The 22,862-nt window shown below is 49.5% G+C and overlaps 1 protein-coding gene across 2 annotated transcripts in view; it reads left to right on the forward strand.

Annotated features, from left to right (window-relative positions):
* ACTN4 (actinin alpha 4) overlaps positions 1–22,862 on the forward strand; it is a 92,520-nt gene that overhangs the window by 54,076 nt on the left and 15,582 nt on the right. Inside the window, exons 4-11 of one of the 2 annotated variants that reach the window (XM_054999212.1) lie at positions 6,139–6,225; positions 8,256–8,343; positions 8,922–9,000; positions 10,124–10,205; positions 11,148–11,233; positions 19,392–19,484; positions 20,641–20,871; positions 22,035–22,182. In XM_054999212.1, coding sequence (XP_054855187.1) covers positions 6,139–6,225; positions 8,256–8,343; positions 8,922–9,000; positions 10,124–10,205; positions 11,148–11,233; positions 19,392–19,484; positions 20,641–20,871; positions 22,035–22,182 — 894 coding nt within the window. Of the gene's footprint in view, positions 1–6,138; positions 6,226–8,255; positions 8,344–8,921; positions 9,001–10,123; positions 10,206–11,147; positions 11,234–12,080; positions 12,167–19,391; positions 19,485–20,640; positions 20,872–22,034; positions 22,183–22,862 lie in introns of both variants that reach the window. The other variant, XM_054999213.1, reaches the window with a different exon arrangement.

Here is a 22,862-nt window from a genome sequence, read left to right on the forward strand (position 1 = left end):
CAGGACCTTGGGCTAAAAGATGGGCCGGGCATAGAGAGCTCAACAGAAATCACATCCTGCGCGGAGGAAGTGGAAATACTGCAGCTGCTGAACCAGGCAGCTTTAAGGAAAAGAGAAGCACCCTTAGAAGTAAACTGCAAGAACCGGAGTGGATAACCACGTCTTAGGGAACAAACAATATACCATTAAAGACTCTCTTCAAAATTATATTATGTGAAATATTCTTAAAGTGGCGCAGTGCATATAAGACAATAATTATTTTTTTACAATTTCCTACTTAATTCACACCAATTTACAAAGTGACTATAAGACACAAAGTCCGACCAACAATGGGAGTAGGATCAGCTCCCACAAAGCGCTGAAAGTTCAATAGGGGATTTCCAATCAAGTCCACGCTGAAATGTGCAAATAGTTGCTGTTTGATTGTAGATATTTATGTTGTTGTTTTCATATTTCTTCACAGATGGAACAAGGAGATGACACAACTTGAAGGACTAAGGACCCGACAAGGAACCGGTTATTTTAAACACTTGTTTCCAGACTGCATCAGAGGTCATCAGACCTCCCCCCCATGCACTTGCAAAGCAACGCTGCCGCTTGGGCAATCTCAGGCGGCCTACGGCACACCCCTCTTTACTTGGCCGTGTGCACAGCCTTGTTGGGTCCTTAGTCCTTCAAGTTGTGTCGTCCCCTTGTTCCATCTGTGGAGAAATATGAAAACAACAACATAAATATCTACAATCAAACAGCAACTATTTGCACATTTCAGCGTGGACTTGATTGGCAATCCCCTATTGAACTTTCAGCGCTTTGTGGGAGCCGATCCTACTCCCATTATTGGTCGGACTTTGTGTCTTACAGTCACTTTGTAAATTGGTGTGAATTAAGTATGAAATTGTAAAAAAAATATTATTGTCTTATATGCACTGCGCCACTTTAAGAATACTTCACGTAACATAATTTTGAAGAGAGTCTTTAATGGTATATTGTTTGTTCCCTTAGATGTGGTTATCCACCCGGGTTCTTGTAGAACCAGGCAGCTTGGCATCTCTCTGCAGCCCCACCCACAAGAGAAAGACTTGTGGGAGGGGCTTCACGTGGACCAGAGCAAAGCTCTATGACCAACAGTTTTGCTGGATTGATATATTTGAGAGCCAATGTTACGGTTAGGAAAGGGGGGGGTGGCTTTCCTTGCTGGGAACAACATTAAACCAAGCTTTCCCTGGTCATTGCCTGCCACCACTCAGGCTCTCCTGAGTACATCTAGACTGACCCTCTGGGAAGCAGTCCTTCCAGCTCACTCCTAGCAAAATAACATGTTGAAGACCCTGAACAAATATCTCATAGCAGACTAGATAGCACCTAAACGGTATGGCATGTAGAGAAGAGATCCAGAGAAATGTATTGTACTACAGAAGCCAATAATACCTTTATAGAAAGAAGAAAGGGAAGCGAGTAGATTCAAAAGGGTGGGAAGGAAGACAAAATACCGGGAAGAGCACACTATGGCACAGCTTGCAGTCTCTCAAATAAAACAATGTTGAGCTAATTGAATTAAGTACACTTTACCCAGGTTGTGGCAGGTTCCACGGAGCATGTACGGAGTTGCTTCCAGTGCCAAGATAGTGAAGGAGTCCTTAGCCCCTGGCCCGCTGGTCTTGAATTCTCCAGATGTTCCAAAGTGGGGACAAAGAAAAGTCCAGGGCTCCCAGATATTTATGGGCGATGGAGTCTGACCTAAGCCAGCTTCCTCGGTGAGAAGATTGACTAGCAAATCTAACCAGTCCCCATCAGAACTCCATCTCTGATGGCAGAGTCTGTTTCTACCAATCAAAGAATTATTTCAGGGTGGTCCCGCCATTTGAATACCTCTGCACTCCCATGACAAAAAAGATACCTAGCCCAGACCGGTTGCCCTTCATCAAAAAAGGGATTAAGTTGGCCAGGTAGCCCCAGTGCAGAATGGGGCATCAAGCGTTATTCTCATACAAGCCCCGGGGGTCCGAGAATCCACATGCTCTAGATGGCACTCTTGAGCCATATTGAATCTTAAGAGTTCAGGCACAGAGGGACCCGAGTTTGAATTCCTCACCCAACTCTGAAGTTTGCTTGGTTCAGGTAACTCATTCTCACCCTACCTTGTCTCTCAAGGTGATTGTGAAGGGTTGGCTGCAATAGACCCCCAAACCCCTGTTGTGAAGGCCGTGGAGGAAGGTTAAGGTTCCTGTCTGGTGGATATCTCTCTTGCCATTGGCTGACCAGAATATTGATGGCTTTATGAGTAGGCCGAGATTCTGCAGAGTGCAGGAGGAAGTATGGCATTGCGGGGGCAGAATCCAGCTTTTCGACTGCATCTCTAGGGTTCAGCATTCTTGCCTGTCCCTGACACGTAACAGCATCAGAATAAACCGTGCAAAATGGTAATGTAAGTGTGGGGAAATGCACATCTCAGGGCCATGAAAACCCAAGTCCTTAATGGGAAACACTCTCAAATAAAAACAGCCTCCCAACTGTGCCAGGATGGGTGTGGCTTCTTGGGGCCTCCTCCAGAAGCCCATTCTAATGGGGGGGGGGTTGCAGTGGGAGCAGAGCTTGGAGGGTGGCAGCGGCAAAGGATGCCCCCTGCAAAGGTGGGGGCGTCCAAGCAAGCAAATGTCTGGGCTGAACACAGCAAGCGCACGGGCTGAGCGTGGTCTCACCGCACAGGTTGCAACATTTGGGTTGCCTGGGTTCTAATTGTGTCTTAAGTTGCGCAGCTGCGAACACTGAATGGACTTCATGCAAGGCATCTGCAATGCCTTGGAGTGCTGTCTTGGCAGCTCAGCGCTTCCAGTGAGCGAGCGAGTTCTCCGGAAAGACATAAATACAAGATCTCCGTCTCCGTTCTCTCCCCTCTCTTCTCGCATCTGCGGGAAGCCAGATCTGTAAGAGGCAATTTTTAAAAGCAATTTGGGAGCTGCAGAGGAAGGGGAAGGCAAACAGAACTGTCTGCAGCGGTTCGCAGGCTTTTTCTCCAGGGCTGGTCAGCGGTTGTGCACTTCGGAACAAATTGGATCCAATCATCCAGCCATCTCCCGCGTCCAAATATTTTTTTTCTTTATTCTTCTGTGCCTCTGTGATGGATGCTTCTTCAAGCCTGTCCAGATTTGGAGGACATTTCTTGCATGGTTTTTTTTTAAAAGGATCAAACCCCCCCCCCCTAAGACTTTCCCCTAGTTTAAACTTGCAGAGGAAGGGGGCTTTGCTGATCTCTCACTGTCTCACATACGTGGATTTTCATGGCTGAAGCTGACACTGGGCTTGGATTGAAAACAGAAGGAGCTGCAGCCCTTCTGCCAAAGAGTCGGCTGGCTGTGCCTTTCAGTTCCAATTGTCAGCTTCACTGCCGGAACTCTTGGCCATGGACATTTCTGATCGTTTCTCTCAGTTCCCCTTGCCCCAGTTTTCCTTCTCTCAAAATGACCTCTGCCTTACATTCTCTTCCCCCTCGGACTCCTGGACCACTTCCCTCTTCAGCCCTTCAGTCCCTAGCCCCTTGCCCTCGGGTACCTAAGGACAAGCAGAATTCAGTCTTTAAAGACCCGTTAGCCATAGTTAAGTGGCTCGTCCATGAACAAAGAGGCAGGTTTGCCTTTGAATACTTGATACCAGGAGCGAGCGGAAGGCGCCTACCACTCCCCTGCCCTGCTTGTGAGTTTCACAGAGGCAACTGGCTCGATCCAGCCTGGCGCTTCTTCCGCCTTTAAAGTTGGTTTCATTCTGCAGCCCCGTTCCGCTAGCAGAAGCATCTTCCTTTAGGAGAAGGAAAGCACCTTTCCTAGCAGAATGGAGCGGTAGGTTCTAACCCACTGTATGCAGGCTGCTGACAATGTGAGAGTCGCCCACCTCTCGTTACCGATCTGAGGAGGGCGGCGGCTACGGGGTCTTCTGACAGCAGTGATGACTCCGTGACTCAGTATGAATTTAGGCAGATCGGGAGAAGGAGGACATGGAGGGATGAGCCGGCGCTAGGCTCTCGTGGCCCTCATATGCCCAGGGTGATGCCAGTCGCCACTTTGTAGTCCGGAAGGAATTTTCCTCCAGGAGGGATCCTGGAGGTTTTTGGCTTTCCTCTAGGCATAGAGCAGTGGTTACTGGGGGAGGGAGGGAGGGAGGTCGCAGTGAGGTTCCTGCATTGTGCAGGGGGTTGGATTAGAAGACCCTTGGGGTCCCTTCCGGCTCTTATGTTTCTCTTCCCTTTGCTGCCTCTTAGCCCTTCCCGGTGATGCTAAGGCCTAGTAATCTCCAGCATCAAGCTCTCCTGCCTTTTGGTACCTAACCTGGGAAAGCGAGCTGCCCTTGAAAGCAGAACGTGTTCCGACAGGTGCCCTGTTAGCTCCTCAGGCGTGGCATCTCAGGTTACAGGAGTACTTGCCAGTTTGGTCGCCTTTGCGAGCCTCCCTCCCATCCCCAGCAACGCCTTCAGCGCCTCTCTCTGCTCAGCCGTTCCCTCCTTCCTGCTCCAAACGCTTGTTTTTGCGTTGAGAGGGCCCTGGCTTGTTGGAGCTGCTGACCGGATTCTTTAGCCAGTTGCTTCCAGAGATCCTCCCCTTCAGGCCGCTGGCTCGGACCACGAGTGTCTCTTGTTAATCTTTCCAGTAGCTGAAGCCCTTCTTTTCCACAGTTGGAAAGGACATAGGCACAGAATCTGTTAGGAGGTTCGACAGCTGTGTTCAGGCTTCCTGGCGGGTCGCTCAGATGTGCTCCATGCTTGGAAGAAGAAAAAAAAATTGCAGTTCTTTGCCCAGGCGATGCAAATTCTACACTGGTGAAAGCTGTAACTTGCATCAATGAATGCACAGAGCAGACCTTGCCTGATGGCATTTCTTCAGAATTGGTGCTGTTTCTTCTTGTAGTAGGGAGTGGAAAGGGCTAACCCAGAGACACTCTCTCACCGTGACTGCAAGCCAGACACTACTTCTCCTGCTGAGACTTCAACAGGAGTTTCCTTTGCAGTTCCAAGCATATCTTCATAGTCAAAAGGCCTTGAAGCTTGCTTGTCTTTAAAAAGAATGGAAGTTGAAATTGAGTACTGGGTTCTGTGCCCAATGCACTGTGGGTGGGGGGGAAGCACGTAGTCCCCGCTTGAGATCTCCAGGGCCTTGTGAGAGCAAAAGAATTGCCTGGCTGGATGAGTGCGTTTTGTTCTTTGCAGCGGCCCATCGGAGGCTGCCAAGATCAGGGGAGGTATTGCCCGCCCGCAAAAAGCGCCAGGCCTGCCTGTACTTGCCTCTTTTAAACAGCAGTTGTTGACTCCCATAAATCCAGAGGAGTTCGCTGTGTTAGTTTGTAGTTGCAAACTAGTAAAGAGTCCAGTAGCACCTTTAAGACTAACCAACTTTACTGTAGCATAAGCTTTCCTGAACCACAGCTCTCTTCATTAGATACATCTTCAGATGCATCTGACGAAAATAGCTGTGGTTCTCGAAAGCTGATGATGCATCTGATGAAGAGAGCTGTGGTTCTCAAAAGCTGACGATGCATCTGATGAAGAGAGCTGTGGTTCTCAAAAGCTGATGATGCATCTGATGAAGAGAGCTGTGGTTCTCAAAAGCTGATGATGCATCTGATGAAGAGAGCTGTGGTTCTCGAAAGCTGATGATGCATCTGATGAAGAGAGCTGTGGTTCTCAAAAGCTGACGATGCATCTGACGAAGAGAGCTGTGGCTCTCGAAAGCTTATGCAACAATAAAGTTGATGAGTCTTAAAGGTGCTACTGGACTCTTTGCTATTTTGCTACCGCAGACTTACACGGCTAACTCCTCTGGATCTATGAGACTGGTTTGTGTCTGCTGTGTCTCTGCGCGAGTGGCTGTTCTCTGCTGGCCTCTTTCCCATCAAGATGTATGCAGATCAGTGAATCATACAGAAGGGCAAAGCGGGCTCCTCTCAGGCCAGTAGTGCTTATGCATACAATAGAATTATCCCCTTCCTACAAGAGCAAAGCAGAGTCTCCTGTTGGTTTTATCTTTCAAAGCCTGCTGCTGCTGCCAGGAGTTTGGGGGAAACCAGTGGCTGTGGCAGGGTGGCTGAGGAGCAGATGACCCCAGCAGAGCCTTTCCCCCTTGCCTGACAGTCTCCCCCCTTCTCTCCTTCCAGAGATTGTTGATGGCAATGCAAAGATGACCCTGGGAATGATTTGGACGATCATCCTCCGGTTCGCCATTCAGGACATCTCCGTGGAAGGTAAGAGCCAGACCTCTGCGCCACCGCAGCAGCTGTACAGATGGTGCATTTTCAGTATGCTACAGAGGAAGATAAAACCTCTAAGCAACGGAGCATTGCAGCCTCGTGGGGGTGCAGGACGGTGCCCTTACCTGCCCTGCTTCTCAGTAGATCAGTTTCAATAAACCATTCTCTGCACAGCCATGCAGTCAGTTACAATAATCGTCACTTTCATCGAGTGTATGGCTGTCAAGTACTTGGGCCTGTAAAGTGAGGATAGATTCTACTTGGAAGACCTGACCTAGCTCCCACTGACTGTCCACCCCGCCCCACATCGTCTTTGCTCTGATAAATACACCCTCTTTGAGGCCTGCCAGTCACTGTCTTCCGCACTGAAATTCCCTCTAAAGAGCCCTTTAACCGTCCTCTCTTGCAGTGGATGTCTGTGTGAGTTTCTGCCAATGTACTTTGCTTTTACAGATTTGGGAATCAGTTTGGCACAGGTGAAAGGAAACACACGTATTTATCCAGAGGAGTTAGCCATGTTAGTCTGTAGTAGCAAAATAGTAAAGAGTCCAGTAGCACCTTTAAGACTAACCAACTTTATTGTAGCATAAGCTTTTGAGAGCCACAGCTCTCTTCGTCAGATGTATCTGACAAAGAGAGCTGTGGCTCTCGAAAGCTTATGCTGCAATAAAGTTGGTTAGACTTAAAGGTGCTACTGAATTCTGTACTATTTTACATGTATTTATGATGCAGGGAAGAAGAGATTTGTATTACAGGCTTTGCATTCTGGTGTAACGTGGGGAACTTGGGAACTCTGGCTAAATTTTTTAAAATGTATTTATTTATGTCATTTATAGTCTGCCTTTCTCACTGAGACTTAAGTCGGATTACATAGTGTGAGATTAGTACAATCAGTATCAAGGTCATTTCCATACAGTGTCAAGGACATTTCCAGAAATAATGTCATAGGATTTTACAAAGACATAGCATTAGCAAGCATCCAGTACAAAGTTGAAGAACTGCTGAAACAGAACATAATCAATTCTAGGACTGACGTAAGAGAACATGAAGCACATATTCAAAGCAACTAATAATAAAGAAAAAATGGTTGGAATGGAGATGCATCAAAAGGAAACTTGACAAAGAGAGCTGCTGTAGTATAGTGGTTAAGTGACTGGGCTGTGAGTCAGCACACTGCTGATTCAAATTCCACTCCTGCCATGAACTCCGCAGGGGCCTTGGCTTAGCCTCTCCTCTCAGCCCAGCTCCCCTGCTGTATTGCGGGGATGATATGAACACTCTGCGTGGGGCACTCATCTGTCTAGAAGAGTGGTATATAAGTGCAGTAGTTATTATAAGGGAGCTGCCGTGGCATCGTGGTTAAGCGGTTGGGTTACAAATCAGCTCCCTGCTGGTTCGACTCCCTCTCCTGCCATGAGCTCTGCAGGTGGCCTTGGGTCAGCCCCTCCTCTCAGTCCAGCTCCCCAGCTGTGTTGTGGGGCTCATAACAACACTGACTTCGTTCACTGCTCTGAGTGGGGCACTAATCTGTCCAGACGAGAAGTGTATAAGCACCCTGTTGTTGTTGTTGTTGTTGTTGTTATTGTTGTTGTTATGCCCCCCCTTCTTGCTTACCATTATCCCTACAAACGCTTCCGCCCTGCGGATCCTGAGCTTTCTGCGGAGCGTCTTGTTCTACCTTATGTGAGGGCAGGCAGTGGGCCTTTGGGAGGGGAGGTTAGTTACCAGCAGAGCCTTGCAAGTCCCTTTTTAAAGCAAGCATAAAGATCTGCTTTACACAAGGCGATTCCTGGCACTGATGTCGCCCTTCTCTGTGTATCCCATAAGATACAAAGAAAATCATGTTGAGGTGAGCTTCCTTTCTGAATGTGACTGTCACCCTGTATGAATCCTCCATGGTTTGCACTCTAGGCTTGGGCTGGTTTCGTCCCACACGCTCTTGACTGCCGCCTTCAATTAAAGCTCCATTTTAGGAAAGCCTCCTCCTGAATATAGCTCTCTAACTTCCTTTCCCCTGTCCGCAGAGACCTCGGCCAAGGAAGGCCTGTTGCTCTGGTGCCAGCGGAAGACGGCCCCCTACAAGAACGTCAACGTGCAGAACTTCCATATCAGGTATCGGCGCCAATCCCTGCTGTGTTGGAAGCCTTTCAGCCCTCCTCACAACGTCACTTTCCCAAAACGCTTTTGTGTATTGAAGGCCACCAGAAATTGCTTCCTAGTAATGGTCTTCCATTAAAGTTTCGACAGACCGGCCGTTCCAGAGGCAAAGCTCTTAACTTCTCCTCCATCAGCAAATGGAAGTTGTTTGCAGGAGGCCTGGAGGAGGCTAGCAAATGCTTTCCTTTTTAGGAAGGCATTGCCACGGGGCTCTGCCAATAGGCTGCACTTGTAGGGTTTGATGGGCCCTTGTGAAGACGTCCTCCAGTAGGGCTCCCGGCCTCCCCGGCTGCAAGGGTAGGGGCGTTTTACGAGCATGTGCCTGGCCCAAAGAAATGATGCTTGGTCCAATGGTGGTAGGCATTCCGATTCTGCTAAAGTTGGGCATTTGATCAGCTTTTGGCAAAAGCCCCATGCCCAGCGCACCAATTTATGAATCAGACTAACTGCTTGTAAAGCATGGCTTTAGCCTATCTGCCTCTCTTCGGAGCACTCATGTGATCTAAGTGTATCTTCGGGTTTCTGTTTTACAGCTGGAAAGACGGCCTTGCTTTTAATGCCTTGATCCACAGACACAGACCGGAACTGATCGAATATGACAAGCTCAGGAAGGTAGGTCAGCAGCAGCGCCTTCTCTCAGCACGCGGTTTTGCATTAATGCCCGCAGAACCCAGCAGCATCGGATCGCTTCTTGTAGTTCACCAGGTTGTCTGGAATCAAATGCGGCTTTGGCCGGCATCTTGCTGGGGTGTTCCTGGCTGAGTTGTGGCCTTCTGCCCGAATTCCTTCATTGATAAAATGGGAGTAACTTTGTAGCCTGCGTGAAGACTGAAAGGGTTCTTCCCGTGCACTCACAGATATTTAGGAGATGGAGTATATGCCAGCCACAAAGTGTTTGAAATGGAGTAAAGCTGTAAGTACTCAGGTGGTACTCAAAACAAAGCCGGGAGGCTTGAATCTAGCAGGGTGATTAAGAATCCTTCAACATGTAACAGTAATAACTGGGCTTGTATACCAGTCTTCTAGATAGATTAGTGCCCCCCTGAGAGCGGTGAACTAAGTCAGTGTTGTTGTTATCCCCACAGTCCAGCTGGGGAGCTGGGGCTGAGAGGAGGGGCTCGCCCAAGGCCACCTGCTGAGCTCATGGCAGGAGTGGGAGTCGAACCAGCAGAATGCCAGTTCACAACCCAACCACTTAACCACTGAGCTACAGTGTGAGCGGAAGAAGCCTTCCCCTAATGCGGAACACTCAGAAGAGCATCTTGCGCCAGGGGAAGGCTCTTTCCGCAGAGGAAAGTGCCTCCTTGTGTGGAAAACATTTGCAGGATCCAGCTCACAGCAATGGAAGCCTGTTTGAAAAGTCCCGTTTTTGATGTGGTCGTTGCCAGCAATCACAGCTGGAGCTCCAGGAGGACATGTGAATACCGGCGTACAGCTTAGCTAGTCTTTCGTTTGCCAACCTGAGGCGCGGGTGCGCCCTGTCCCCGTGGAGGGTGTCAGACCTACGTGGGGAAAGTTTTAAGTGTTTTCATTGCCATGCGGAGCCACGGCATGTGCCTGCAGTTTTTAGAAGCACTCAGATACTTGAATTGGATCTCAGTTGCGGTTGCTCCTTGCGGAGTGGAGAACTTCTCTTCCTTTTTGTCTTCCGCTTCTGCCTAAATGAGTTTGAAAGGACAGGATTTCCGTTTAGTGTGTTTGTTGCCTGTTTTAACGGCAAATTCTCTCCCCCCAGGACGATCCAGTCACAAATCTGAACAATGCCTTTGAGGTTGCGGAGAAATACCTCGACATTCCCAAGATGTTGGACGCTGAAGGTAAGCTGGAGTTTCCGTCGTCGTGGTCTGGGGCCCTCAGCTTGGCACCAGGAGAACTTTTCCTCCTTTGTGTAGAGTTCCATCTGAGCTCTGACGTAACACATTCCCGCAGTAACACATTCTTGGCTTTGAAGCACCATTCATGCCTTTTTCCATCAGCAGGACTGAGGTTAGACAAGCCAAAAACACGCTGAACCAGTGCCTTGGCCAGGGTAATCGGACTTGCGTTTAGCTAGTGATCCTTTGGCAAGTACAGGCCCCCTTTTCATTCAAGGAATTTGCTCATCTCCTGACTCAACCATCCTCCATCACACATCTGAGCTAAACACGGAGGAAGAAATGGTAGAGTCCTGATGCAGAAGAGGGAGACGTACCATTTCCAGTTTTCAGGTGGATCCCATTTTTGAGTTATTTTTTTTTTAAAGGAAGACTTGAATATTAGGAGAGAGAGAGAGAGAGAGGTTCTAGGTTACAGGAAGATTACTTCCTCCACGCTTTAAAAAAAATCAGAACTGTGATCCCACCCACCTAGAGTTTGAAGTAATGCATGGCCCATACCACTCGTTCTTGGTGGCTTATTCTTCTGCCTGCGTGCTTGCCACTGGTATATATTTGTTGGCAAACTTGTTTGCTGAGAACAGAGGCACTCTTCATTAATGTCCAGGGGAAAAGGCAGGTGAGCTTCATTACTGCAGAGTTGGGAGAACTCAGCAACCTTCAAGAGCCATGTTGGTTTTATAAGCCTCCCTGAATGTTGGCATTAGGGCTCTGGCTTAACTTCTGCTGATGTCCGCTTCTGCTCACCTAGAATGTGTGGCGTGACCTCCTGTGCGTTAACTTTTCCCAAATGGAATCTTTCCCTGCAGGATGACTTCCAAGCTGGCAGCCCCTTCACAGTATCTTGCCTCCTGGTGTCTTTAATGCTTATTGTTCCTTTTTCAGACATTGTGAACACGGCCCGTCCTGACGAGAAGGCCATTATGACCTATGTCTCCAGTTTCTACCATGCCTTCTCTGGCGCACAGAAGGTACCAGAAGCAGCCGAGCTTTCGTCGTAACAGCTTCTGTTCTTTCTGGCATCCTTCACGTTCCTGGTTTCTCTCTTGCAGGGGGCAGCAACCGCTAGGAAATGGGGTACCCAAAGCTCAGCTAGATCAGGGCACGGCTAAAGAGCATCTCACACCCATGATCCAACACACGCTTCCCACCGAGCCAAAAGGTCCTTTATCAAAGTGTGAGGAGGGGAAGCCAAATTATTTTGAGGGCTCCAAGTGATGCTCAGTTGGGAGTGCCCAGGGTGCCCCTGTATTTCAAGTGGATTGATCAACCTGTTATCGTTCCCCCTCTTTTAGACAGTTGATTAACTGTTTAATTCATGTCTACCAAATCTGATCAATTTACTCAAGTGCCCCCTTTTTTTTTTGGTGAGGCTGAAAGAAGTTTGAGGGATTGTAATTTTGGACAAGAGGAAGCTGCAGCGTTCCTGTGCCTTTCCTATTAGAGCAACACACAGAAACTGAAGCTGCTTCAGAAAGCCAGCCAGCCACCCTGTTCTCAGCCCTGCCAGCTGAAGATCGGCCCCCACCAACAAATCGCTTGAAGATTGATTCACCTTCACCCCGTTAAAGCTATTTGCTGCGCCTGGTGCCTAAAAGTTGGGACCCCTCTTTGAAAGAGAGCTTGAGATTTTTGCCTGGGCTAATAAGGAATTCCAGAGACCTGTTCCAGCTGAGATTTGGGTCCCTGTCTGGAGCCAAACAAAACAACAAAAAATGCCGCCTTCCCCTCTGCTGCATGCCAGAGCAGGGTCTGGAGGAATCTTGCATTTGTGCTCTTGACTCGGCCTCCGTTTTCTCTCTCTTTCTTCCTGCGCAGATATTGTAGGCACGGTGAGGCCCGATGAGAAAGCCATCATGACCTACGTGTCCTGCTTCTATCACGCTTTCTCGGGGGCTCAGAAGGTGAGCTTTGGCTGGGCGGGGCTCTTGCTTGCTTCTTTGTAAGGTGTCTGACTAACCGAAGCTGCCACTAACGCGTGTTCCCTGTGTGATCCTCTGGGTGCGGTCGAGGTCTGGCATGGAAGGGGCTCTGCAGAGTTGCCCAAAATGTTGGTTTGGCCAGAGAAGCCAGTGAGTTGGCGGGCCGAGGCATGGTCCGTGTAAGTCACTCCTTGAAGGGAAACGGCGGGGGGGGGGGCACGAATGTTGAAACCCTTCATTACTGGCCACGTCTCTCTGGAACCAGGATGCAATCATCTTATATTTTTAAAAGTAAGAAGCCAAAAATATACCCCACTCTTCAGTAGCACGTTCAAAGTCAAAGTGACTTCTAGCGAAAAATGAAACGCTCAGTATAACCTGCATCCCATCGTGGGGAAAGATCCCAGGCCTAGCTGAGGGTTGGAGGGATTTCTGCGGGTGGGATGGATTTCAACACTTCTTATTAAAGTTGGCATCTTCACCCATCTCTCAGTGATCAGTCTGTGTGGCGTTAATGGTTGTGTGTAGAACAGGGTCGGGGGAACCCAGGTTCAGGTCCCGACTCAGAGCCAAACTACACGAGATGCCCGACACGTGCAGAACACGTGTTGGGTCCCGCAGAGTTCCTTAGGAGTGGGGTCGTCTTACAAAGAGCAGCCGGGAATCTCTCTCTTTCGAAAAGCCACTGGGCTTGGGTTCTCCTCCGGGAGCTGAGCAGGGGGGTGGGAACGTGATAAGAGGCAGGGGGAAAGTGAAGGCTTTTTGCAAGACAGAGAGAGAGAGAATCCCACCCATTGTGATTGTCTCTCCTCCTTTCCATCTCCCTTCCCCTCTTTCCTCTCTCTCTCTTTTTTTAATGTTAAGTCCATTGCAGGTTCGATGAATTGCTGTTTTGAAAGCACCAAAGGGACGTTCCCTTTTTATCCTTTTTGTGGAGAGTCCCTGCAACTTAAATTGACCGACCCTCATCAATTTCACCTCTTAGCTAAGTAGAGGAGGCCGGTCAATTTCACCCCCTAGCTATAGATGCAGAGGAGTTAGCCATGTTAATCTGTAGTAGCAAAATCAAAAAGAGCCCAGTAGTACCTTTAACCAACTTTATTATAGCAAAAGCTTTCGAGAATCACAGTTCTCTTCGTCAGATGCATGGAGGGCAAGAAGAAACTGGTCAGATATATAGGTGGAGAGGGGAGGGCGGAGTAGATGCAAACAGTAGCTTCTGATACGGAGATCAGTTTGCTTCTGAGTAGATGCAAAGTAGGCGGAGTAGCTGCAAACAGTAGCTTCTGATATGGAGATCAGTAGCTTCTGTTAAGGAAGTCAGTTACTTCTGATAATGAGATAACCATTCATAGTCTCTCTTCAATCCCAGCTTGACCCCCTAGCTAGGGTGTGAAATTGATGAAGATCAGTCCATTTCACTTGCACAGGGCCCTCTGAAAATAAATACATACATAAATACATAAATAAAAAGGGAACATCCTCTTGGTGCTTTCAGAACAGCGATTCATCCAGCGGCTGTTCTTTGTAAGACTACACTTCCCAGGGAACTTTGCAGGACCCGACACATGCCTGTGCGTATCGCGTAGTTTCCCTCTTCGTTTGGGGCTTCTCAGCCTAACCTCCCTCCCTGGGTGGCTGTGAGGAAGAATAGGGTTAAGGATGGGCTGGATCAATCGAGCAGGACAATCTGTCCTTGCATTTCACTCTGAGTGGGCTCTGGTTAACCGCTGAGAGCGGTGCAGAACCCACTGAGAAACTTTACCTAGACTGTTTAAAAGCTGCCCTCGAGTTCCTCAAAAGCGGAGAAACTTTCAGCTTTGTTTCACATTTCGGTGAGGGTAACTCTCGTCTTCAGCTAATGTGCTATACGGGCAGCGGCGTTTATAGGACCTTTTGATGATTTTTGCCCAAACTCCTTGAATCATCAGACCACGCCTGGAACTTGTATCTGCCCCCACCCCCACCCCCAGCTGTGAAAACGTCCACACAAAACAGTTGTGGCTTGTAACTTGGCTGCAAACTTTTGTGTTTCCAAACGTGCTGAAAGAGGTGCTGGATAGACTCCCTTTTCAGCAGCAGTGTGGATAAGAAACTGGTTCTGGGGCTTAGTCCCAACAGCTTGGGGAGCTGAACGGAATGCACGACGATGCACATTGGTTTATTCTGCCCAGTTTTGTACCAGTTGTAGAATCGGGTTGTGTTAGCACAGCCTGTACACAGCGCCATAGGAGGGACCCAGAGGACTTCTTAAACGTTTTCCCCCTTTGGCTGCAAAGCACGCCTGTTGACTTCTCCGTGTCACTGTGTGGCCAAGAAGCTCAGACCGGGCAGACCCCCTGCGCCCAGTTACCCGGCACTGCCTGGCCCATTTTATTGTGCTGATCTCCAGATTTATACACAATGGGCAACTCTTCTTTTGTCCCTCTGTCATGGCACCAGTATTCCCTCTTCCACTCCCCTCTCCCTCAGCCAGGTTTCTTCTCCCGGCATCCCACATAATTCATTTGAGATCCCCCATCAAACAACTGCTTGACTTATCCAGCCACCCTTCTCTCAGCTTGCATGTTCAGCGAGTGTGTGTGTGTGTGTGCGCTCCTTTTTTCTTACACCCCTTCTACTCCTGCCCCCCCCCCCCCCCCCCGTTGCAAAATTCATCCCATCTGTGTCCTTCGAGAAAATTCCCACCCCTGTTCATATTGGGACTGCTTTCTGATTCATCTGTGAGAAGGGGGAGGTTTTAACAGGAAGATCACCTGTTGCCTTAGTACCTGGAATTATTTTTTAGTACCATGCACAGGCTCACATCGCTTGAACTCTCAGTTAATCCGGAATAAGGCACTCAATTCTGGGTTTATGAGCTGCTTGTGCAGATTAGAGTCTCCACACCTTTTAGACTCGTAGAGAATCACATTTCACAATTACCCTCAACCCAAATTTAGTTCTGTTTCTGGATGGAAGCCTGCACCTCAGGGAGACATGCAGCTCGCCAAGCCATTCCCCCGGCAAAGGCTGCTTCATGGTTGAAATCACCTGCCAACCACAAGCCCCGCTTGGCAAGGGCCTTGTTCACTTCCCTTAACCGCAGGGGTGGTGGCACACTGGAGGACAGAAGAGCTGCAGGACAGCGCATGGCCAAGAGCCTTGTGTGGCTCCTGAGCCACTGAATACCACTACTTTAGACATTGAAAGGGGGAAAAAAACGTGAAATAGCCTGGCATGCAAAGTGTTGCTGTGAAGCTACAGGAAACTTTGAAGGTTTAGTGCCCAGAATGCCATGGAGAAGGAACTGCTTGACATACAAATTTCTCCAGTTCCATCTGTAATCGACCCAAGGAAAATGGATTATTGCTTGACTGCAGCTTGGGTTTGTATGACTCTGTGCTGAGAAGGGAGATGCGGTGCCATGCCAGCACACACACGTCACACCACACACACACCCCTCGGTGAGGTCACCGGGATCAGGCCCCACTTTGGGGTCCTTTCCCAGATGGGCCTCTAGTCATGCACTGCAGCTCTTCCACCCCCAGATCCTGCAAAACCATCAACTGTGGGTTTGCTTGTTTTTTTTTAAAAAAAAACCCAGAGTCTGTTGCCAGTTCCCAACAGAATCTCTCCACTACGTCAGGTTGTGCGGAGGAGTGGGAAGTCGCTTACAAAGAGAACTTCTTCCTTTAAAAGTTTACGGTCTGCAGTCTGGCTGCTAGGGAGTTCTGAAAGCTGGCTTGGGCCGCTGGGCATGGAAGGCGAAAAATCCTCACGTGTGCAAGGAGAAAAGAGGAATGGGTTTGCGTGTACGTGTGTGTGTGTGTGTGTGTGCTTTCTTCCCCTTGGCCAGCACCGAACAGGTTAGATCTGCCACTGAGCTACCACAATGTGTTTTCCATTAAGGCCCAACATTAATTTATTGGCTCCTAATGTGCGAATTCTTTATAGGCAGGAAGCGGAGCCACTGCTCTCCCGACCAGCGATTCCTCTGTCCGTATTCTAGCTGCAAGGGCTTGGTGTCCCCCCCCCTCTGAAGTCTGAACTTGATTGCACCCACACTGTTCACTTGGGGGGGGGGAGATTGGGGCGTCTGCTTGCGATTACAAGCATCACCAGTCTTTCCCCCTCTTTCCTTTGTGTCTGATTTCAGACTCGGGAGTTCAGCTGGCATATGCCTTTTCTATCAGCTCGTGTTTATTAGCCATCTCGCTTCTGCTGCCACCGCAGTTTCCAGCATGCCTGTGTGTGTTTGTGTTCTTGTACTTGGGGAAACAGAAAAGAGTCCAGCAGCACCTTTAAGACTAACCAACTTTACGGTAGCATAAGCTTTCGAGAATCACAGCTCTCTTCGTCAGATGCATGATGTACTTGGGGAGCGACTGCATTTTTTTTAAAAGACTGCCTATGTGAGTGTGCCTAACCAGGAGCCCAGGAGCGGAGTCAGGGCTGCTTCTCACATTTTCATTTGTGTTTAATTCACTTATGCTTTACTGATCAGTCGTCGGGGTCAAATAGACCCCAGTCGAGTTTTTTTAAAAGCAGTAAGATACCTTTGACTGTGACTTAATGTCAAAAATTTTAAGCTGTATTAAAGCGGTTGTTTACAGGACAGGGCCACAACCAGGGCTTTTTTTCTGGGAAAAGAGATGGTGGAACTCAGTGGTGGAACTCAGGACCGCACAACGATGTCACTTTGGGTCAGCTGGAACAAGGGGGGAGATTTTTAAAGTTTAAATCACCCTCGGTGAAAAAGGTCACATGGCTGTTTGGCAGTCTAATCTCCCCTCTGCCTGGAGATCAGGGGGCGGGCCCACCAGCCATGTGACCAATTTCAAAAAAGCCCTGGCCACAACTACGTAGGGAGACAGGATGCTTTTCAGACCCTGGATACCTTAACAATGTACTTTAGCTTCTAGCGATGATTTTCTTAAGTGAATGGTTTGTAGCTTGCCATAACTCTGCAACATAAAGTAACGGTGCTGTAAAATTAGTCTTGCTTCCCATGCTGAGGTCATTTAGATCCCGGGTACCTTGAGTGTGGGAGGCACATGCCTTCCCATTCACTCTAATTGGTTCTAAATTACCGTCTTGCCCTTTTAGTGCAACAAGTGGATTTTTTTTTTAAACAAATGGAAGGGAAACTCGAAATAACTCTCAACTGCTTCCTTCTAATGTGACACTGAATGCCCATATAATACATGTAGTGTACACTTGGTTTTGTGTATTGAGTATGTCTCATGTTACAGTCAAAGCATGTACAGCTGAATGTGTGATACAAATCCCACATTCATGTGTTCCCTGGTGTCATTTACAAAGTGAGCGTGCACTGGCTTTTTCTGACAAACACATGTTCGCCCTTCTGTGCACAGGGTATGTGCATTCACTGTAACATATGAACAGAGCTTAAGAAAACGCATGTATGAATGAAATGCTGCATCTTTTTTCTTTTCCTGACCTGGTTTCAAGCAGAGTTGAGTTCTGAACCCCAAGACTCTGCCTAAGCAGTTTCCATAAAACACTCTGAGCAGAGATAAAAATCCAGAACAGTTTTAAAGCGACAAGCCAAAGGCTAGAGCCTGTGCAGCATAACTGTAGGCACTTCGGTCCCATCACAGGAGTATTGTCTGCTCAGTCTGGCCAGCTGGTTTCTCTACCTCCTTTGGCCAGAGATTTTGGCATACCAGCCAGATTGCTGTCTCCGCCCTTTTGGCCATTAGTTCAAGACCTACCATGACCCTTCTGGCCAGCTTCTCCAAAGTATTAGCCTTGCTGGAGAAGGAACTACACAAGGGAGCAGCCACAGAGAAGGCCCTGCTCCACGAAGCCATTCTCCTCATTACTGACACGTTGAGTGCAGGGCCTGTGATGACTGCTAAGGAAAGGAAGGAGTGCCTCTAAGCATGTGCAGAATGCCCTTTCCCCACAGCTCAAAAAGCAACTCTATCTGACCAGGTTCACTTGAGCCTTGGAGTAAACTCTGGTCATAGATGAGTTCTATCATTGATTGCTTTTAAAAAAACCCTTATAGAATGGAAATGCATTTACTGCCCCCCAAACCTACTCCTCACTGAAGGGTTCTAGCTATCCCCAGGCTCTTCTCATCTGTAAGGGTCCTCCCATCTTTTCTCCCTTCCCCCATTCTCCTAACACACATGCCAGGAGCCCCCCAGGTGGGTCACGATCCCAGTGTGTGCCATGTATTTTCCCCCCTAATAGCAAAAATGAAAGCTGCATATCCAGTTTTGTTAGCAACTCATTTATCCCGTGACTCTCTTCCTCTCCCCATCCTTCTATAGACCCTCTTCACCTTTTCTGTTGATGTTTTGGCTTCCATCTCCTCCCCTTGGACTCTGTTCTCCTGGCAAGGTACTTGAACTCTTCACTTTCCCCCTCCCGTGGCTTCCATGTGCTGCTTTTTCTCTTTTCTCCCTCCCCCCCCCATGTTTTCTAATCAGCAGGGTGTTATGGAGGGGTGTTTCCACTCCGGGCAGAATGGGAGGCACCGGTGCTGGGTGTAAAAGCCCTGGAAAAAGACCCAAGTTTGCTGTTTGGGGATGCCCCCAAAAAATCTCGTAAATGAACGAATGTAAAGATCAGAGCAACTGGCTCCTGAAAAGCCGTTTGATATTTCAGAGAAGTGTGGAAGGGGCACGACGAGGGGGAGAAAGGGATGCTCCTGAGGCAGCAAGGAGCAGCAGACAGGAATCCCTAACCCCCGTCCCCTTTGCATAGCAAAGGAATAATTGACCGTAGTTAGGAAATACACCAGACCTGAACCAAATCAGGAAATGTCAAGTCAGGGGGAAGAACACGGCGCGCAGCCAGAGGTCTCCTGCTATTCAAATGGATCCGTGGGTGCCAGTTCCATTGCTCGACAGGAGGCTAGCGGGGGATCGAAAATGTTGGGCCTGCAGCTGTCGAGGGGCTGTCTCCTTCAACATTGCCCTGGAAGGGCCAGGCAGGTGCAAGCTGCAGTTGCCTTAGGCTTGCCATGTCTTGGGGGAATTACGATGGGGGGACGAGGCCCGTGCAGCCTCCAGGGGATTATCGGGCATGCCAAAAGTATTGCTGAAGCCATCGTGGGCATTGTTTCTGGCTGTTGCTAAGCTTGGAGAGGTGGCGCCGGTTGCTTTTCTTCCTTTTTTCGTGCTAGGACTCTACATCAGGCAGGTCTAAAGTTTTTGTTCGCTTGTCTGTTCTTTCCTCGCGTCACCTTCAGGCCGAGACGGCCGCGAACAGGATTTGCAAAGTGTTGGCAGTGAACCAGGAGAACGAGCACCTGATGGAAGACTACGAAAAGCTGGCTTCAGATGTGAGTGTTGCCTGCCGCCTCCCCTTTTGCATGGGGCGGGATAGTGATGGGAAGGGGCTTCGTCAGCAGCTTCGTCAGCAGCACCAGACAGAGACTGAGGGCCAGACCTGGGAGCAGAGGAGGGCACTGAGAGTGACGCTTGCCTCCATCTTCACTCTGAAGGAAGGGTTTGTTGGCACACCCTGCAGCTCGTAGGTCAGAACCGTAGCCTGCTGCCCACATCCAGCCTGTGGGAGCTTTCCGCCTGGTCCCCGAGCTGCTTCAGAAGATGTCGGGAACATCGACCTGCCAGGTTGCAGCGTCTGCCGGTGGGCTGAGACTCCTGCAAGAAAGCTACCAGTAGAAGAGGGATCCTTCCTACCTTTGCAGACTCTGTCTTTGCTGCAGAGCACTGAAAGTTTGGGAGCCCCAGTTGCTGTAAAACAAAACACCAGTCCCAGTGTGGCACAGTAGAAACTAATGGGGAGGGGCCGTGGCTCGGGAGTAGAGCAGAGGCCCAGGTCCAGTCCCCGGAAGCATTTCCAGTTAAAAGAATCAGGTAGTGGGTGATGTGAAAGGCCCGCACCTAAAACCCTGGAGAGTTGCTGCCAGTTTGAGAAGACGGTACTGACCCCAGTGGTCCGATTCATTATAAGGCAAACATTTATTTCAGTACGATCTTTCACAGCCTCCTTCATCAGATAGAAATGTGAAGGGAAATGTTACTGATAGGTTTTAGAGGGAAGGTTGTGGGGCTCGAGACTTGGTGTGAATTACATCATGAGTCTTCCAAGTGTAAATTCTCAATGGAAGGGGGAAAGGGGCATATAGAAAGGTGAGGTGCGAGTCCCACCCTAAATGAGCAGTTCCGCCTACAAGATGACAGAGTTTGAACAGATAAGCGAATAGTTTAAATGAAAATTATCTGGCACAAGGCTACAGACTGATAAAAACATGTTCGTTGCAGGCAGCTGAGATGTCTTAACGCTGGTTCCTTTAGAGCTGTTAGAGATTGCAGTGGCCAAGGCCCCCTCGAAAGATAATGTTAAGAGCAGATGTCTGTGTGATTTGTATGGATCTGGGCTGCTTTGGCCCGTCAGGAGCCATGTGCGAAGGCGCCCGCGCCTGTCATCTCCCCGCATTGTCCTGTCCTGACCGCATCTCCCCGCTCCTGCAGCTGCTGGAATGGATTCAGCGCACCATCCCCTGGCTGGAGAACCGCGTCCCCCAGAAGACCATGCAAGAGATGCAGCAGAAGCTGGAGGATTTCCGCGACTATCGGCGGGTCCACAAGCCCCCCAAGGTGCAAGAGAAATGCCAGCTGGAGATCAACTTCAACACCCTGCAGACCAAGCTGCGGCTGAGCAACCGGCCCGCCTTCATGCCCTCCGAGGGGAAGATGGTTTCGGTAAGTGGGCAGAGGGAGTGGGTGGGTCAAGGCAGAATGGGGTGGGGGGGGAGTGGTCAAGCCTCCTGAGACAAGATAAGAAACTGATGGGGTTGTAGACCAGTTCTACAGCTGACCACCAGCACAGCGTAACAGGGAGACGGATGGGAAACGGGGAAGGTTCAGCTTCTGACCACAGTCACGAATGTGCTTTCTGCCCCGTCCCCTCTGCAGAGAGGACGGGGTGATGGGAAAACTAGCCTACCTTAAAGGGCTGCTGTGACCGACACCTGCAGAGCGCTGGAAGTGTGCCCTTGCAAAGGCCAGTTTATTGTTGACCTGAATTTTGAGGGGCCGGGGGAAGAAGGGTCCACTAATGAAGAGCGTGGTGGGATTTCTGATCCGTGTCAAGAGGGCTGCTGCCTTTGCCCTCTGGGCTCATGGGGCGAGGGATTAATTGGCTGCCTGGAGCCCCTTCCCTTCTCTCTACATCTCTGCACAAAGCAGACAGGGCCCTGAGCAGCTGTGGGGTCCTTGCAGAAGTCCTTTGGGGAGACTCTCTGCAGTCTGCATGGTGGGGGGGCTATGTAAGAAAAAGCCATTAAGAATCCTCTGCGATTTCTCTCCTTCCTTCACCACCCTGCCGGTTGCTTGCGTAGCGGGTGCCCCCCTTTCTTTAAGGCCATTGATGCAATTAAGAAAAGAGCCATTCAGACCTTTACTGGAATGTGCTTTTGTTTCTTGGTTGTTGGTTTTTTGCTTTCCGGGGTTTTTTGTTTATGATTTCAGAGCTTTTAAGGAAACCTAGATTCTCTGATTTGTAAATCCAACCTTTAAATAAAAGTTAGTTGTACCTCTCCAGAACTGATTGGTGGAAAAGCAGGATTCGTCAAATGCATGCTTTGCTCTTTTAAATGTCAGGACAAATCCCATTAAATCGGACAAATGGCGCCCAAAAGTCCCCCTGCCACTCTGCAGCTAGTATTCAGGGTTATACTGGCTCTGGACATGGGGGTTCCATTAAGCCCTCTTGGCTAATATCCTTGGATGAATCGACCCTCAGTGAATTTGTCTCATGTCAAAGCCGGAGGGCCAGCACCACATCCTGTGGCTAGGAGCCACAAGCTAGCCTCCGTTTTTGAAACCTGGTCCTGAGTTTCACTGCCGCCCCCCTCTCTCCACAGGACATCAACAATGGCTGGTGCCACTTGGAGCAGGCAGAGAAAGGTTACGAAGAATGGCTGCTGAATGAGATCCGGCGGCTGGAGAGGCTGGACCATTTGGCGGAGAAGTTCAGGCAGAAGGCCTCCATCCACGAGTCCTGGACCGAAGGTGAGCCTGCTGTACTCCTCTCAGGCAGTCCTCCAAGGACCGGCCCTGGGGAACACCCCTGGTTGCTTGAGTTTGCAGCTTGAGAAAGAGCGCTCCCTGGCAGGCAGCTCGCTTCTCACAGGTCGCAGCTGGGCTTAAGGAAAAGTCGTGGCGCACAGAGACCCCCGGTGAGGGCATCAGCATCGTGCTTAAATGGTGCCTGTTATGACAGGGAAGGCAGGTTCAAACCTGGCTGCCCCCTTGCCCTGCCGAATGCTTCTGTTGAGGGCTTTTGTTTTCAGAGGGGAGCCCTCCATCAGGCTGCCTGTTAGCTCCATCCTGGGCAGGAAATGGTTTTTTTTAAAGCATCCTGCTCACAGTTTCCTGTTGGGCACTGTCAGATAAACGGTATGAATTCCTTTCTCTGGAGCCAAATAAAGACAGGGCTGGGCCGGCCCCACCCTCCAGCCCGCTGTTCTTTTCCCCCTTGTTCCCCTCCCTACGGCCTCATCCATCAAAGCAAGTAGGCGATTGCTACGGGAGGCACTCTTTGAGGCGTTCTGGGGTGGGCAGGGAGGGAGCAGAGGGAATTCATTTGGAGCTGGAAACACCCTCCTTGAGAAGCCCGCCCAGATGCAGACGGAGCTCAGAAGGTCCCCGTGCTTTGCTTCCACATCCTCTTCTGTTAGTAGCTGACGGGA

This window comes from Eublepharis macularius, chromosome 15 (genome assembly GCF_028583425.1).
Source record: "Eublepharis macularius isolate TG4126 chromosome 15, MPM_Emac_v1.0, whole genome shotgun sequence".
Classification (NCBI taxonomy): Eukaryota; Metazoa; Chordata; class Lepidosauria; order Squamata; family Eublepharidae; genus Eublepharis; species Eublepharis macularius.